The 14673-nt window shown below is 38.1% G+C and overlaps 1 protein-coding gene across 1 annotated transcript in view; it reads left to right on the top strand.

The window, feature by feature from the left end:
* LOC129731069 (protein dachsous) overlaps positions 1-14673 on the top strand; it is a 254490-nt gene that overhangs the window by 220939 nt on the left and 18878 nt on the right. Inside the window, exon 3 of the mRNA XM_055690810.1 lies at positions 8784-8964. Coding sequence (XP_055546785.1) covers positions 8784-8964 — 181 coding nt within the window. The remainder of the gene's footprint in view (positions 1-8783; positions 8965-14673) is intronic.

Raw genomic sequence — 14673 nt, 5'->3', positions numbered from 1 at the left:
TAGTGCAGATAGCAGGATAATATTAATATTTTTTATTAGTTATTTTCCTAAGCCTGTAGTATTTGAACCTATCGAGAAAATAGCGATTGCAGCAAAAAGGTTTTCCAAAATTATAGCCCTTTTTACTGTCTTCTGAGAGTACTGAGAGTACTGTTGCTTCACAGCGTGTGAGATAGCTATCCGCACTAGCAGTCGGGTAACAGCAATGGGAACGTATTGACAAAACAGCATCTTCAAAGGAAACGAAAAATGTACTGCGTGTGTCGATTCGGCATTATTTGGAAGATGTCTTCGAAATAGCGAATGTAGAAGAAAAAAGAAGCGGTTACTATACAGACGTTCGTATCAGCACTACACAAACAAAGCGTTTTTTTTTTTTGTATGCACCCCCGGGAATCGGGAACGGACAATTTTTTAGCAAAATTAGATTTTAAATTAAGTTTATCAGTAGAAAGTAACGAAAAATTGTTTAAAATTCCATTCTCAATTCGCATGAAAAACAGTTAACATCAATAATTCGTGATCGATTTTGTAGCATATATTTGCAGACGAGGAGAACTAGGGGTCTACATGTCGTCCAACAATCGCTTCAGATCCGCTGACAATTTTCCGTTAAGTTCAAAAATGTTATTTCTTTCTGTAAAACTTTGCTCAAGTCTGCTGAATCACCGCTGTTCGATTTCTAGAATACTTTCAAATTCCCGATTACAGCTTTTGCTACACTTAATTGAAAACTAGTGTCCAATTCTTCCAGTTTGTTGAAGAGAAACTGAGTGTTAGGCAGGCATTGCTATATTCGGTACGAACTTTTTAGGCAAAATATTTTTTACACTACAGTAAATATTTACTGTTTACTTGAGCGGTAGCAAACCTTTTCGTTTTTTTTTATTTAAATATATGTGCTATACCATTGTGGTTTTTTTCAAATAAACTGCGTCTCAAATCTAGTTTTCATTGACAGAACAACAAACCCTTTGGAGTTTATATCACTATTGATTAGAACGTAAGATTCCGAGGAAAAATTTTGGTTAATCAACTACGTTATTTCGTTATTACGCCGTTCGGTGGTTTTCTGTGACCGAGACAAACCGGAAGGGAACGATAGAATACTAAATAATCAGTTCAATACGACTCAAAATAAGTCAATGCCATTTCCCGGGAAATCGTTCCCGGGATTGCAAACCCTAGTTAGAGTGCTGACAGCGTATAACGTGCTACAGGTCATGCTTGTCTTTTCTCCTCAGTAAACCTCTAGAGTGCAGGAGAACATCTTGCACTGCGGAGACAACTGCCGTCACACTAAAGAGCAAATCAATACGCTCATGCTAGAAGAGAGCGACAAACGATTTTCATCTGTTGGGCTACCTGAACGCACTGCGGTGAAATCTAAAATCTCTCTCTTGCGAGACAATGAACTATGGTGTACTTTCTCACACGTGTGGACATCACGCACAATAATTACACTGCAGAGCTATCTGCGGTGCGTTTCACAGTTGGTTTCTTGAGCATGGCAGAAGAGTAAAAGAGATTGGGAGGAAAAAAATAAACTGCGTTGCTCGTGCCGCTCGTGCCGGTCGAATTTACACTGGTGGAATTCGTTTGTAGCTACACGAGGACTACATTTTTGCCCGGTAGGTTTTTTTTCACCTTCCGGACTACTCGCCAGTGGACACATCAGATGTGGGGTGAGCTGGAAGTGTGTTTGTCTCTCTGTAAGCTGGTTGAGACACTTTGGAGTGAGAAAGAAGCAGTGTGGTGAAAGCATTTGCTACACCCAGGCACATACTGGAAGGGAAGTGCGCGGTGGATTTTTTCTCCTCTCTTTTCACATACTGAGGAGAACGACAAACATGGTACATGTCTATGATATTATCGAAGCTTTAGGCCAGTGGTTATTAAGTCTGAAGGGAAGTTTTCTGTGGAAGAGCCTGAGGATAAACCCATACTTCCTTTGCCAACGAACGTCTTGGTTCTACTAAGATTCGAACTTATAACCACTCGCTTGTCAAAGCGGACTGTGTATCCTTGCGGCTACGAAGCTCTCCTGCGCGTTTCGGTAACAGCTCAAATCCACCGGAGAAGTTTTTCCCTTTCTTTATTAGCCCATAACGTACGTTGTGAGACGGCTGTTATAAAAGACTGTGAAAAATAAGCGTAAGGAGTAAAATACAGACTGCTCGGCATCTTACCGTCAGCCTTTGTGCAAAGAAAAGCAAACTCGATAATAGAGCGACTGTGTTGATGTGTTTATCGCATACCGAATACCGTTATATACAACCATACATGCCATCATCGACATGGAAATGAGGTGAATGACAAAAAAAATAATTCGTCATCAAAAAACTGTCATCGCTTGGTACATTTTTTACCCTGGTTTTAACAATACGAAAATTGTGATTTTAGTGTAGAGGATACAGGGAGCTTTCTAAGCTATGAAAAAAAATCATGGGTGCAGAATTGGAGTTGAAACCCTGAAAAGAGCTCCATGCCGACAAGAGATACATTTTAGTCATTGCTAGAAAAGAGGCGACAAAGTAATTTTTCTACACGACAACGCTTGATCACATATTGCTATCGTTTTCAAACGTATCTGAAAACACTGAAACGGGTCGTCTCATCACGCTTGCTGTATTTTCCAGACACCGCTCTGTCCGATTACCATCTCTGCCGATTACTGACTGGCATGGCATGGCCTGGCTGACAAATACTTCCGTTCCGACGAAGAGACCAAGAATAGGATGAATTCATATATAGCGTCAAAAGCGAGCAGTTTTTTCGTCACGGGATTTATATGCCGCAAGAAAGATTGGAACAAGATTTGTCTAGCGATGCACACTATATGGGTCATTCCATAAGAAATGACCACGAAAAAGCACAAACTTGGACACGACCATCACAGATTTTGTTAAAAGTTGGGAGAATTATTGGCTGCATTGGCCGAAAAATGCAAATTTAGTTTTCAAATTCAAAAATAAACTATCTGGCAACACTTCTGGTCAAAAACAATGCACTTAGGTCGTTTTTTACGCGGGGGATGCGTTCCAAGTTTGTATGGGCCCGCGTATAAAACGACTTTTTTGAGTTGCAAATATAACAAAGAAAACCTTCCTAAAACGTTAAAACCACGTATGACCATGATAGTGGCCAATCTAGAGACCAAAATTCAATATTTTAAATTTTGAGTATTTACACAGAAAATTGTGATTTTTTTGAAAACTGATAAATGATCACCCGTGGCTTAAAACGGAAAACGTGATTGAAATGAGGTCGATATCTTGTACCGTTTTTGAGTAATGGAGGAAAGCAACCCGTGTAAAAAAACCGCGTAAAAAACGACCTTACTCTATTTTTTCTGAATTCCTTGGTTTATTTTCTTCAAAATTCTCCTATCACTATTTTTCGGGTGTTTAAAAAAAAAATTACGAAATTTACAACTATTTTCGTAAAAATGTTATATCTCGAGATTGGCTCATATTACCTCGGGATGATATTAGTTTCTTAAGTGAAATTTTCCAAGGAACACGATGAAATTATCAAATTTAAAATAAGAATGGCTGCATTTGCCAAATATGTAAATTTAATTTTCAAATACAAAAACAATTTATCTGGCAACACTTCCGATCAAAAGTTATATTTTTTCTGGTTTCTTTGTTTTGTTTTCTTTAAAAATCATCTTTCAGTATTTTTCGGACATCTTAGGGGCCATCCACATACCACGTGGACAGATTTTTAACGATTTTGACCCCCCCCCCTTCCCCCTCCGTAGACAACTGTCCATAAAAATTCTAAATCCCCCCCCCCAAAGCTGTCCACGTGGTATGTGGATGGCCCCTTACGTCTATGAATTGTAAGAAAAAAAGAGATTTTTAACAAAAATTGCGTGACTTTGCAATAAAGAGGGGGGTTCTACAGAGCGGGGGATATTCCATTCGACACCAAAATTGGGATTGTTCCAAAGAGACAGTAGATGAATAATTTCCCTAACTTTGGGCTTAATTTGTGGTGGTCGTGTCCAAGTGGCATGTACACTTCGTATGGAATGACCCATATTTTTTTTTTTTTTAAGAGGGGGATTTGTTAGTAGCTTAAGTATTTATGATAAATATTAGTAAATAATGAGTATGTGTGTTCAATCACAAATGGTGACTTCTCATCACTGTTAGAAATTTGTAATTTTAATTGTTAGGATTTGTTTGCTTTCGCAATTAGCACTTATCATTCGTAGGGATTTAAACCTACTTGTCAGAATAATGACCCATATTTTATTTTTGTAATTGAGCCTCTCATCAGGAAAAAATAGCGATTTATAATTTGTATCCAAGATGTGTTCGAATTAAGTCCCAAATTTTGTTCTAGAGAAAATGAAGTCGTTGAGCAAGTCAGCCCTTTGAGACAACTTTAACGAAGTCTTCTATAGAAAGGCTTGACACTTGTTAAGCGCATACCTATTCCAGCGCACCTTTAGGATAAAGTACATTTTTTTAACGGATGCAAGGCAGGCTCCTAAACTAGTAACTTATATTAAACACACTTTGGAAATGGTTTCCGGCATTCCTGGATTTCTGGATTCCAGGAACAGAAATATCTTCTCGGATTCCTCGGGAAATATTTTATAATTCGTTTTAGTAATAGCGCCAAAGCGATCGATTGTGTCGAGAAAGTTCTTGGTGACTTGGACCAAGGCTGTTACATCCAAGAAAAACGAAATCTTAAGAAATCTCTCCAACAGCTTACAGCAAATTAGATAGATTTCGGAGGCTTTTGATCATCGCGATGCTAAATTGCTCACAGATTAGGAAACTCTTAGCTTTCTCTTCAACAAGCTTAGGAAACACTCAAATTCTAATTGCATAACGTTGAATCACTTTTCAACACGCTTACACTCTAAATGATTTTTCTGTTCATGATAATGAATTTTAACGTTCAAGCAGACAAGAGAATTGGCGAATTTGATTAAAACGAGTTAAACAAGCCAAATCCCACAGAAAAGTTTGCAGAGCTTAAAAACTAAGTGAAAGAAAAACAAGAAAAAATATTAGAAACTCATCTCTAATTGAGTTGGTTTTATTCCCTCACTACCTGAAAGAATTGGAGGTAATTGAAAGCAACCCCTACAATTAATTAGGGATGATCGCTAACTGTTCTACGCACCCAATGATTTTCTATGTTTGGATGGTGAACTTCGTCAGCCTGCGCTTTTCCCAAGACTGTTGTCGGTAATTTCCACGCTCCACAAAATGACATCCCATTTGATCATTTTCACCATCTGCTGTTCGCGACCGTTCCTGGTGGGGGCCGACTTACCGGTAGGACTTTCGTGCAATTTTTCATCACTCGATGCCATCCGCTGATAACACCTTCTCGCAACGTTGTTCCTTTTGGGGTGGAAGATGAAATCGGCCGGTGACTATCTGCCGCGTGGACAGGAAATTTATCGCCCCAAACGTGACGCTCACTCCACTAGCCCTACCAGAGATAATCGAAAACACGTCGCAAATCTGACCGAAAAAAAAACGTCCCCATCTTCTTACTGGGGGAAAAGAAATGGCCACCATTAGTTCGGGCGGCACAAGCCCGGGACAATCGCGCACATATGCGCTCATGTGCGTATTTTTGCATTGCATGAGTCAACCGCGCGACTGCTGCCAAGCTGCCTCAGGAATGGAGAAGAAACTGTCGAAACGATAATAACAAAAAAACTGCCCGCCAATGGGTGAAAAATATTACTTAAATTACATTTCCTCCAACAACGGTGCGAATGATCTTCGACTTTCTACACAGCCGCAGGACCGTGTTCGTAGCGGACATGTGATTTTTTATTCCCCAATCCGATTGCCACTTTCACACTCGATCGTATGCCCGCGCTCTATCGCTCCCTCTCTTTCTGGTATGAGCTGTTTCACGACGACCAAGCAGGCGACGATTGGCCTGGCCTATCGCTTCTTAATCAAATCAGGTGCATGGGTTTTTATCATTTAAATTCAACGCCGCAGATTAAAACTGAAATCCATAAATCAATTGACTTGCTGCCGGTTTTCGCGCAGACTGGCTACTGCCGGTTCCACCTCTTCCTGAACGGGTCCTGAACCTTCTTCGCTCCGTTGGTTGGTTACTCCGAAGGGGTTATACAATCATCACAATCTCAGCGTCACCGTCGAAACCAGGCAGAAGGGACCCGCGCTAGCGAACTCCCAACTGGTTCTCAGCCGACTCAGCAGGCGTACTGTGAGAAAGGCGACCGCAGACTCCGATCATGGAGGACGTGGAGTGGACACAAAGAGGGGAGTGTGAAAATATCGGCCGCATCGTGAATCTGCGATTGCGTGAACCTCACTCAGAGTGTGCCGCGTAGTTCAGTCCAGAGTGATTCCCACCTTCCTAACACCCACAGCCGCCATCCACAGTTTCTATAAGGACAGTGAGTGCAGGTTGCCAGTTTTGGATTTTCTACCACTAGACGGTTTAGCAGCCATCGAAGCAAGCCTGCACCACTGTGCAAAGGAGATAGAGACAGGCAGAGACCGTAAAAAGCAGGAAAGGAAACCGGGTGAAATACCATTCAGCATTCTTACGCTTATTTTCTTCATTCTTTTATTAATTGAATTTTTATGTTTCAACATTAAGAACTATGTTGCCGAGGAAATGTTTATGTCCGTTTTTAGCTGGGTGTTGTTCTGCACCGCACGGGTTTCCGACGATTCCGTTGTGGGTGGGACATTCAACAGCATCGATCTGCCAGGTTTGTGCTTGCTTGCTTGGTTGCTTGCTGGCACTGAGGCTGCACACATTCGAATATGCGTGATGCCTCTTGTCGTTAATATGTTTTTATGCGTACTTTGTCTGCCGTGGGCAGAGCAATCGTACACAGAGCTATATCAATATTTTTTTCGGTGATATTTGTCATGTGCAGCAATTGAAGTTTCGCCATTCTCAGCTTCTTGTGGAGGTCATTGCCATCTGGGACTTAAGGCTTCTTTATTGGTGATATTTTGTGTACATTTTTTGTAGAAACACCATTAAGATAAAACCCTCAAATAAAAGAAAAATGATTTCAAACTGAGACAGACATATTCACTCAATCAAACTGCAACTGAACCAAAAACGAAAACTAGCTCAAACATTTTTTTGGAAATTCGTCGAAAATTATAAAACATGATAAAAATGTCAAAAATGACACAAAAAATTCAGGAATATCTACCGAATCAAAAATATCAAAATTATTAAAAAAATTTTTGATCTGAATAAAATGTGAATCAAAAGATAAAATCATAAAGGAAACCAAAACATATTAAAACATATCAAACTTCTTTCAATCAGTCACATATTTGCCCCCTAGCAACTGTCCAAAGTGCATCTTCTGTGCATCAAATTACTAACCTTAGAAGGCTACGTTGCCCTGCAGCCCTCGAAATCCCGGTAGTTACGTTTGAAAACTACTCTGACCCCCGATGAATGGTGTAAACTCTAACGACGAAAGATTCTTTGCACACCTTGCCCGGCCAGTTTCTGCATCTGAGTCTTATGACCATGGGGGACGAGGGAACAAATTTTCGTAAAAGAAGCAAAAAGAAAACAAAGTAATTTTATGCACCCGTCCATCGCCTGCTACGTTCGCAGCAAACACTATAACCATGGTGGCACACCGAAAAAAAAATCGGAACGGCCCCGAAAGCAAACCGTTAAAATTTTCATCGCCGTTTTATTCCCCAGAACGGAAGGTATCATCGTGTCTTCTTTCCCTTGCCTTGCCTGGCCCACTGCTTCGTCTACCATCTTTCTTTTGGGTGAACCGACAGGACCTGCGAACGAACGTGCGATCATCACCAGAAGCCGATGAGTTTGCGATCAATTCCTTCAGGCCAAATTTGCATGTGTTGTTCCGAACCGTCCATTCATTCATCCATCCATCAGTCGATCATCATCGTTTTGGCGAATTACTGCCACCGCACCCGGCTCAGGTATCGCGCGCTCATGTTTACGCACCGGTAGCTGCGCTCATAATCGGATATGAATATTGTTCTAATTATGCCGAAATTGTCTGCGGGGTGTCTGCTTTTTAAATCAGTTACGATCAATTTCAATAAATTTCAATGGGTCGCTTCGCCCCGCAGTAGGCTGCGTTTTTGTTGCCTTGGTGTTCATAATCGATGTTTCTGGTAAAACGGGGCGCGATATACGAACGCGATTCAATACAGGAAGCTGATCGTTCGAGAAAAAAGAGTTAAATTGCACTTTACAGGGGAAATAGCCTATCTTTCTTCTGCGAACTGCGTCATGACTGAACAAACTTTAAAAACAAAAAAACGCCAACCCGCACCTGACTGATCCATTATAGACGAAAAACTTTCAACCAGCGATGGAGCAATGAAATAGATGTTATTAATTTAATTACGTATTAGCAGCGGCAAAGATCAAAGTAGTAGCAATGATTTGAAGAATCGTGGCCGCCTCATTTGAAGCAAAATTGCGTCTCAATCTTTCAATCCTAGTAGTCTGAAACAGATCTCTCCGGAATGATCGTTATGGTTACTGTTTGAGTTACGCATTAACACCATCTCTATTCTTACTCCGAGCGTTTGAGTAAGAGTTTGCTGGTAGTGGTTAGTGACGATGGCGATGATGACGAACACTCGCATCGCAAAAGCACACTCGACTGTTATTATTAACAGTGAGAGAGAGAGAAAAAAAACAAGCCGAATCAAAGATTAAACCATTACTAATATTTCCGCTTTTTTAATCTCTGTCTCTCTCTCTCTTTCTCCCCCGTGTGTGGTTAATTGCAGGTATCCGCTACCGATCCGGACTGTGGCGTCAATGCGATGGTAAATTACACCCTCGGCGAGGGCTACAAGAAGATCACCGAGTTCGAGATACGCTCCAGCACCGGCGAAGTGTGCATCGCGTCCGAGTTGGACTTCGAGACGCGCAATTCGTACGAATTTCCGATCATTGCAACCGATCGAGGTAAGTTCGCTATTCTTTTTTTTTCTTGCACATACCAGTAGTAGGCCATGATTTATGCCAGTTCGCATGCTACGGGGTGTGAACTATAAATTAACCTCTTTCCGGATAACTAGATATGTGGACTATTGCAAATCTGGCCCAGCCCATGGTCAAAAGTAATCAGCAAGTAGGCTTATAGCCGGAGATGATTAATTCGAAACTCACTTTTTTACTCTGCTGGCGAGTGTAATAACATGGTTGAGCGAATTCTCAAGCAAAAAGACTAACAGAAACCTAATTGACTTGACTTTAAATCCGTATATCCAACTGTGAACAAGTTTTCTTATTCATTCAATCCATTCTAATCCGAATTCACATACAAATCAAACTTAAATCTTATCCAAATCGAAAATGTATCCAATACATGTGTAACATAAACCCAATTCAAATTCACTTCATTACAATCGAATTCCAATTTAATGCAAATTCAATCCAAATACAATTCAAATTCAATCTAAATCCAATCTAAACCCGATACAACTCTAATCCTGTTCCAAAACAAACCCTATCCAAAACCATTCGTATCCAAGATCAATTAAAAGCTAATCCAAATTTAATTCAAATCAAATCCTAATCCAATTAAAATCCAGTCGAAATTCAATCCAAGTTCAATTAAAATCCAATCAAAATTGAATCCAAATCCAATCCAAAACTAGTTCAATCTCTATCTAAATTCTATCAAAATTCAATCCGAATACATACAATACAAATCCACTCTTAATCCAACCAACCCATCCCACCAACATAGAATTTAAATTCAACACTAATCCAGCACAAATCCAGTGAAAATCCAATCCAAATTTAATCCAAATCCAATCCAAGTCCAACACAAATTTACTCCAAATCCCGAATGAACCCAATTCAAATCCAATGCAAATCCAATCCTAATCAAATCAAATCCAGAACAAATTCAAATCAAAACCAACTCCAATCCTAATCCAATCCGAATCCAACCCAAATCCAATCCAAATCCTACTTAAATCCAATTCAAATCCAATCGAAATTCAAATGCAATCAAAATCAAAATCCACTCCGAATCCAATCCAATTCCAATCCAAATTCAATCCAAATCCAATCCGAATCCAACCCAAATCCAATCCAAATTCTACCCAAATCCAATCCAAATTACAATCCAATCAAAATCCAAATCCAATCAAAACCAATCCAAGTCCAATCCAAATCCAATCAAATCCAATCCAAATCCAATCCAAATTCAAATCCAATTATAATCCAATCCAAATCCAATCCAAATCCAAACCAATCCAAATCCAATCCGAATCCAATCCAATCCAAATCCAATCCAAAGCCAATCCAATACAAATTCAATCCAAATCCAATCTAAATCCAATCCTAATCCAATCCAAATCTAATCCAAATCCAATCCAAATCAAATCCAAATCAAATCCAAATAAAATCCAAATCAAATCCAATCCAAATCCAATCCATATCCAATCCATATCCAATGCAAATCCAATCCAAATCCAATCCAAATCCAATCCAAAGCCAATCCAATCCAAATCCTATCCAAATCCAATCCAAATATAATCTACATCCAATCCAAATCTAATCCAAATCCAATCTAAATCCAATCCAAATCTAATCCAAATCCAATCCAAATCCAATCCAAATCCAATCCAAATCCAATCCAAATCCAATCCAAATCCAATCCAAATCCAAATCTAATTCAAATCCAATCCAAATCCAACCTAAAACTAATCCAAATTTAATCTAAATCCAATCCAGATCCAATCCAGATCCTATCCGAATCAAATCCAAATCCAATGCAAATCCAATCCAAATCCAATCCAAATCCAATCCAAATACAATCCAAATACAATCCAAATCCAATCCAAATACAAGCCAAATCCAATCCAAATACGATCCAAATCCAATCCAAATCCAATCCAAATCCAATCCAAATCCAATCAAAATCCAATCAAAATCCAATCAAAATCCAATCCAAATCCAATCCATATCCAATACAAATCCATTCCAAATCCAATTCAAATCCAATCCAAATTCAAACCCAGCCAAATTAAAATCCAATCCGAATCCAATCCAATTCCAATCCAAATTCAATCCAAATCCAATCCGAATCCAATCCAAATCAAAACCAAGTCTAATCCAAATCCAATCCAAATTCTACCCAAATCCGATCCAAATTCGAATCCAATCAAAATCCAAATCCAATCTAAATTCAATGCATATCTAATCCAAATCCAACCCAAATCCAATAAAAATCCAACCCAAATTCAATCCAATTCCAATCCAATCTAATTCAAATCCTATCCGAATCCAACCTAAATCCAATCCAAATCTTACCCATATCCAATTAAAATCCAATCCAATTTCAAATCCAATCAAAATCCAAATCCAATCTAAATTTAATGCATATCTAATCCAAATCCAAACCAAAACCAAGTTCAACCCAAATCCAATCCAAATTCTACCCAAATCTAATTCAAATACAATCCAAATTCAAATCCAATCAAAATCCAAATCGAATCCGAATCCTACCCAATTCCAATCCAAATTCAATCCAAATCAAAACCAAGTCCAATCCAAATTCTACCCAAATCCAATCCAAATTCGAATCCAATTAACCCTTTCCCGCTCATGGTGACTCTAGAGCACCAAGAATTATAATCATCATATCATGACATAAAATAGTTTGTTGTGCTTACGATTGTTCCATAAACTCTTATATGCTGCCTCATAGCATCACTGGGCATTTTCTTCAAAATACTACAGTTGACAGTAATTTTAGTTAGTCTATAAAGTGTTCAGCTTGAATTTTCTCGTGAAGCTTTAAATTTTAATGATAAACCTTGTGAGCGGGAGAGGGTTAATATTCAAATCCAACCCAAATCCAATCCAAATTCAATCAATATCCAACCCAAATCCAATCCAATTTCAATCCAATCCAATTCAAATCCAATCCGAATCCAGTCCAAATTCTTCCCAAATCCAATCCAAATTCTACTCAAATCCAATCCAAATCCAATCCAAATTCAAATCCAATCAAAATCCAAATCCAATCCAATTCCAAGCCGAATCCAATCTAAATCTAATCCAAATCTAATCCGAATCCAATCCAAATCCAATTCGAATCCAGTCCAATCTAAACCCAATTCAAATCAAATCTTTATCTAATCCTAATCTAACCCAGACCCGGTCCGAATTAAATTCAAATTCAACCAAATTGAATAGAAATCCAATCTAAATCCAAAAACAAAAACCCGCGTGGAAGCACAGAATAGATAACAATTCAAAGGATCTGAAATCGATATCGTTATTTTAGAAATCGATATCGTTATTTTAGGGTTTCAATGTACACTGGGGTCTTTTTTTTAAGCGGGTAATATTTATGCGGTTTTTTATACGCGACTTTTTTTACGCGATTTTTTACAATAACGCGGATTATTTTGACGCGATTTTTTGAAACAATGCGGATAATTTTAATGCGATTTGGAAGATTATTTTTACGCGGTTTCAAATATGTTTTGTATAAGTAAATCTAATAAAGTAAAAAATCAATCGTATGGTTCATGACAATAAGATTTTCTGTTCTATTAATCTAAACAATGCATATTTTTAATAGATTTGCTGTTTTTATCAAATAATAGACAATGCCATTTGATTCGGGAAAAAAGAACAAAAATACATTAATAATTGTATAACGATACAGGTCAGGGTCGTTGCGATTAACTTCCGATTAAGGAACGAAGGCTTAAAAATATGGCAAAATTATTATAAAAAGGTATTGTCTTGTTCTTCAATGAATTTTCATTTTAGAAGCACTAAAACTCATTTTGTGTGTTTTGTTACCATTTTTATATCATTTTTCAAGTTTATATCTACTCACGTGCTATTATTTTTAATTGGATCTTTTTATTGAATGGAGTTTTTTACGCGATTTTTTTAAATTACGCGTACAACCCACCGCGTACAAATGACCCCAGTGTATCTTTTATTACAATGTTATTTACAATGTTTCTAAAATCTTTAGAAAAAATACTATGAAGTCAATTCCTGCTAGAAATTCTGGTAATTTGGTTGCCTTATAAAATTAAACTTACATCAATAATAACGCATTGGTATGCGCAGCAAAAAATACTAAATTTATCATGAAACTTCTTATTTAGGTACTTCTCTTTAACAATTGAAAACAAATAAAAAATCGATTGATCTTATTCTAATTTCTGTTTGATTGAGTTTTAAACGGTTTCCTCGCTTGAGCGGACGCTACACGAAGAAAATATTTGCGTGAAATGATGGTCAATATTTGTTTGCACGTGCAATATCGAAATGTTTGCTTCAATTATTTGCTCGTTCTTTGCTAGTGAATCCACTACTAAGCGAATATTTGCTTGACTTTTATTTTGTTCATACTGAAATTTTATATTGTATAAGCGAAGTTCAGCAAATGGGTATCAGTGGATCATTCCACATGAAGTATTTAGAGTTTGATAAAATACGAACTTTGAGAGTATTGAAGAGAGAGACAGCTTAATAGATAGGGAGTAACCTAAATCACTTACTTTCATGTTACAGAATGGCATAAAAAAATGATAGTTTTGCGCGCTCACATCACTTACTCTCAATCCGGTTTCCGTTTCAGTAGAGAAATGTGTACAAGAATATTGCAGAGAGAGAACAGGAGTGAAAAACTCAGGAGAAGAAGTGTTTCCCTGCTGTCATTAGCCGTACCGCTCACCGTGCAACCCACATGCTGTTTGAATTAACCCCTGAGTTTAGCAGTAGGTCTCAATAGTTTTGTCCTCTCGAAAAAAGTGCCCATGCAAAAGTCCAGCCCAATAAGATAGCAGTCTCTTCCCCAAAGCTACAGTCACGAAATTCCATTTGCACATACAGACATTTGATGGAACCTTCTATTGTGTAGTCTAAATAGTATATTTTACCGACATTCCTTCGCCAGAATTATATACTGATACTGATACTGACACCTTATTTTCCATGGGAGAAACAACGGCCACCGCATGGCAGCGCAATGAGTAGGCAATAAAAAAAAAAATATCGATAAAGTTTTCGACGACAAGAAAAAAAGTCTATAGAAGGACAGGCGGAAAATTTTGGAAAGCAAATTGTATCGCTCCGGTTTCGGGGTTTCGATAATTTCATATCGGCATTTTTCGTCAATCATATATGTGAAACTTTGACCACTTTGAAGATACAGATTCCGAAGTCACATTAAGCCGAACTTTTGCATGGGGACGAATGCAGAACCCTAACATTGAAAAAAAAATAAAGATCAAGTGTCATGAACTGTCAGCACAGTACCGTACATTAACCAAAACGAAATTAAATTAAATTAAAATTCTCGAGTGACACACAAAACATGCAAATGAAAACTAAAATTACTATATTTGCTAGGGAGTTGATTTTCTGAAAATAATTTGCATCGTGTAATAGCATAACAAATATATTTTCCACAAAATTTAGGAAAGAGGTTTTGCTGCCATTCAAGCAAACTGATTTTTAAGCAAATATTTGCCCAAACAAAAATATTGTGCGAATAAATGCTACGAGAAGTTCACCAAATGTTTGCTTCGTCTTATGTCTTCAAAATTTACAGAATACTTTTATATGTATGAATATGAATAACAGCAAACAGTTCACATCGTCCAGCCTACTTCGATTTGAGTGCTT

Source organism: Wyeomyia smithii, chromosome 3 (genome assembly GCF_029784165.1).
Source record: "Wyeomyia smithii strain HCP4-BCI-WySm-NY-G18 chromosome 3, ASM2978416v1, whole genome shotgun sequence".
Classification (NCBI taxonomy): Eukaryota; Metazoa; Arthropoda; class Insecta; order Diptera; family Culicidae; genus Wyeomyia; species Wyeomyia smithii.
Note: the sequence above shows the minus strand (reverse complement) of the source record. Positions and strands in the feature narration are given on the sequence as shown.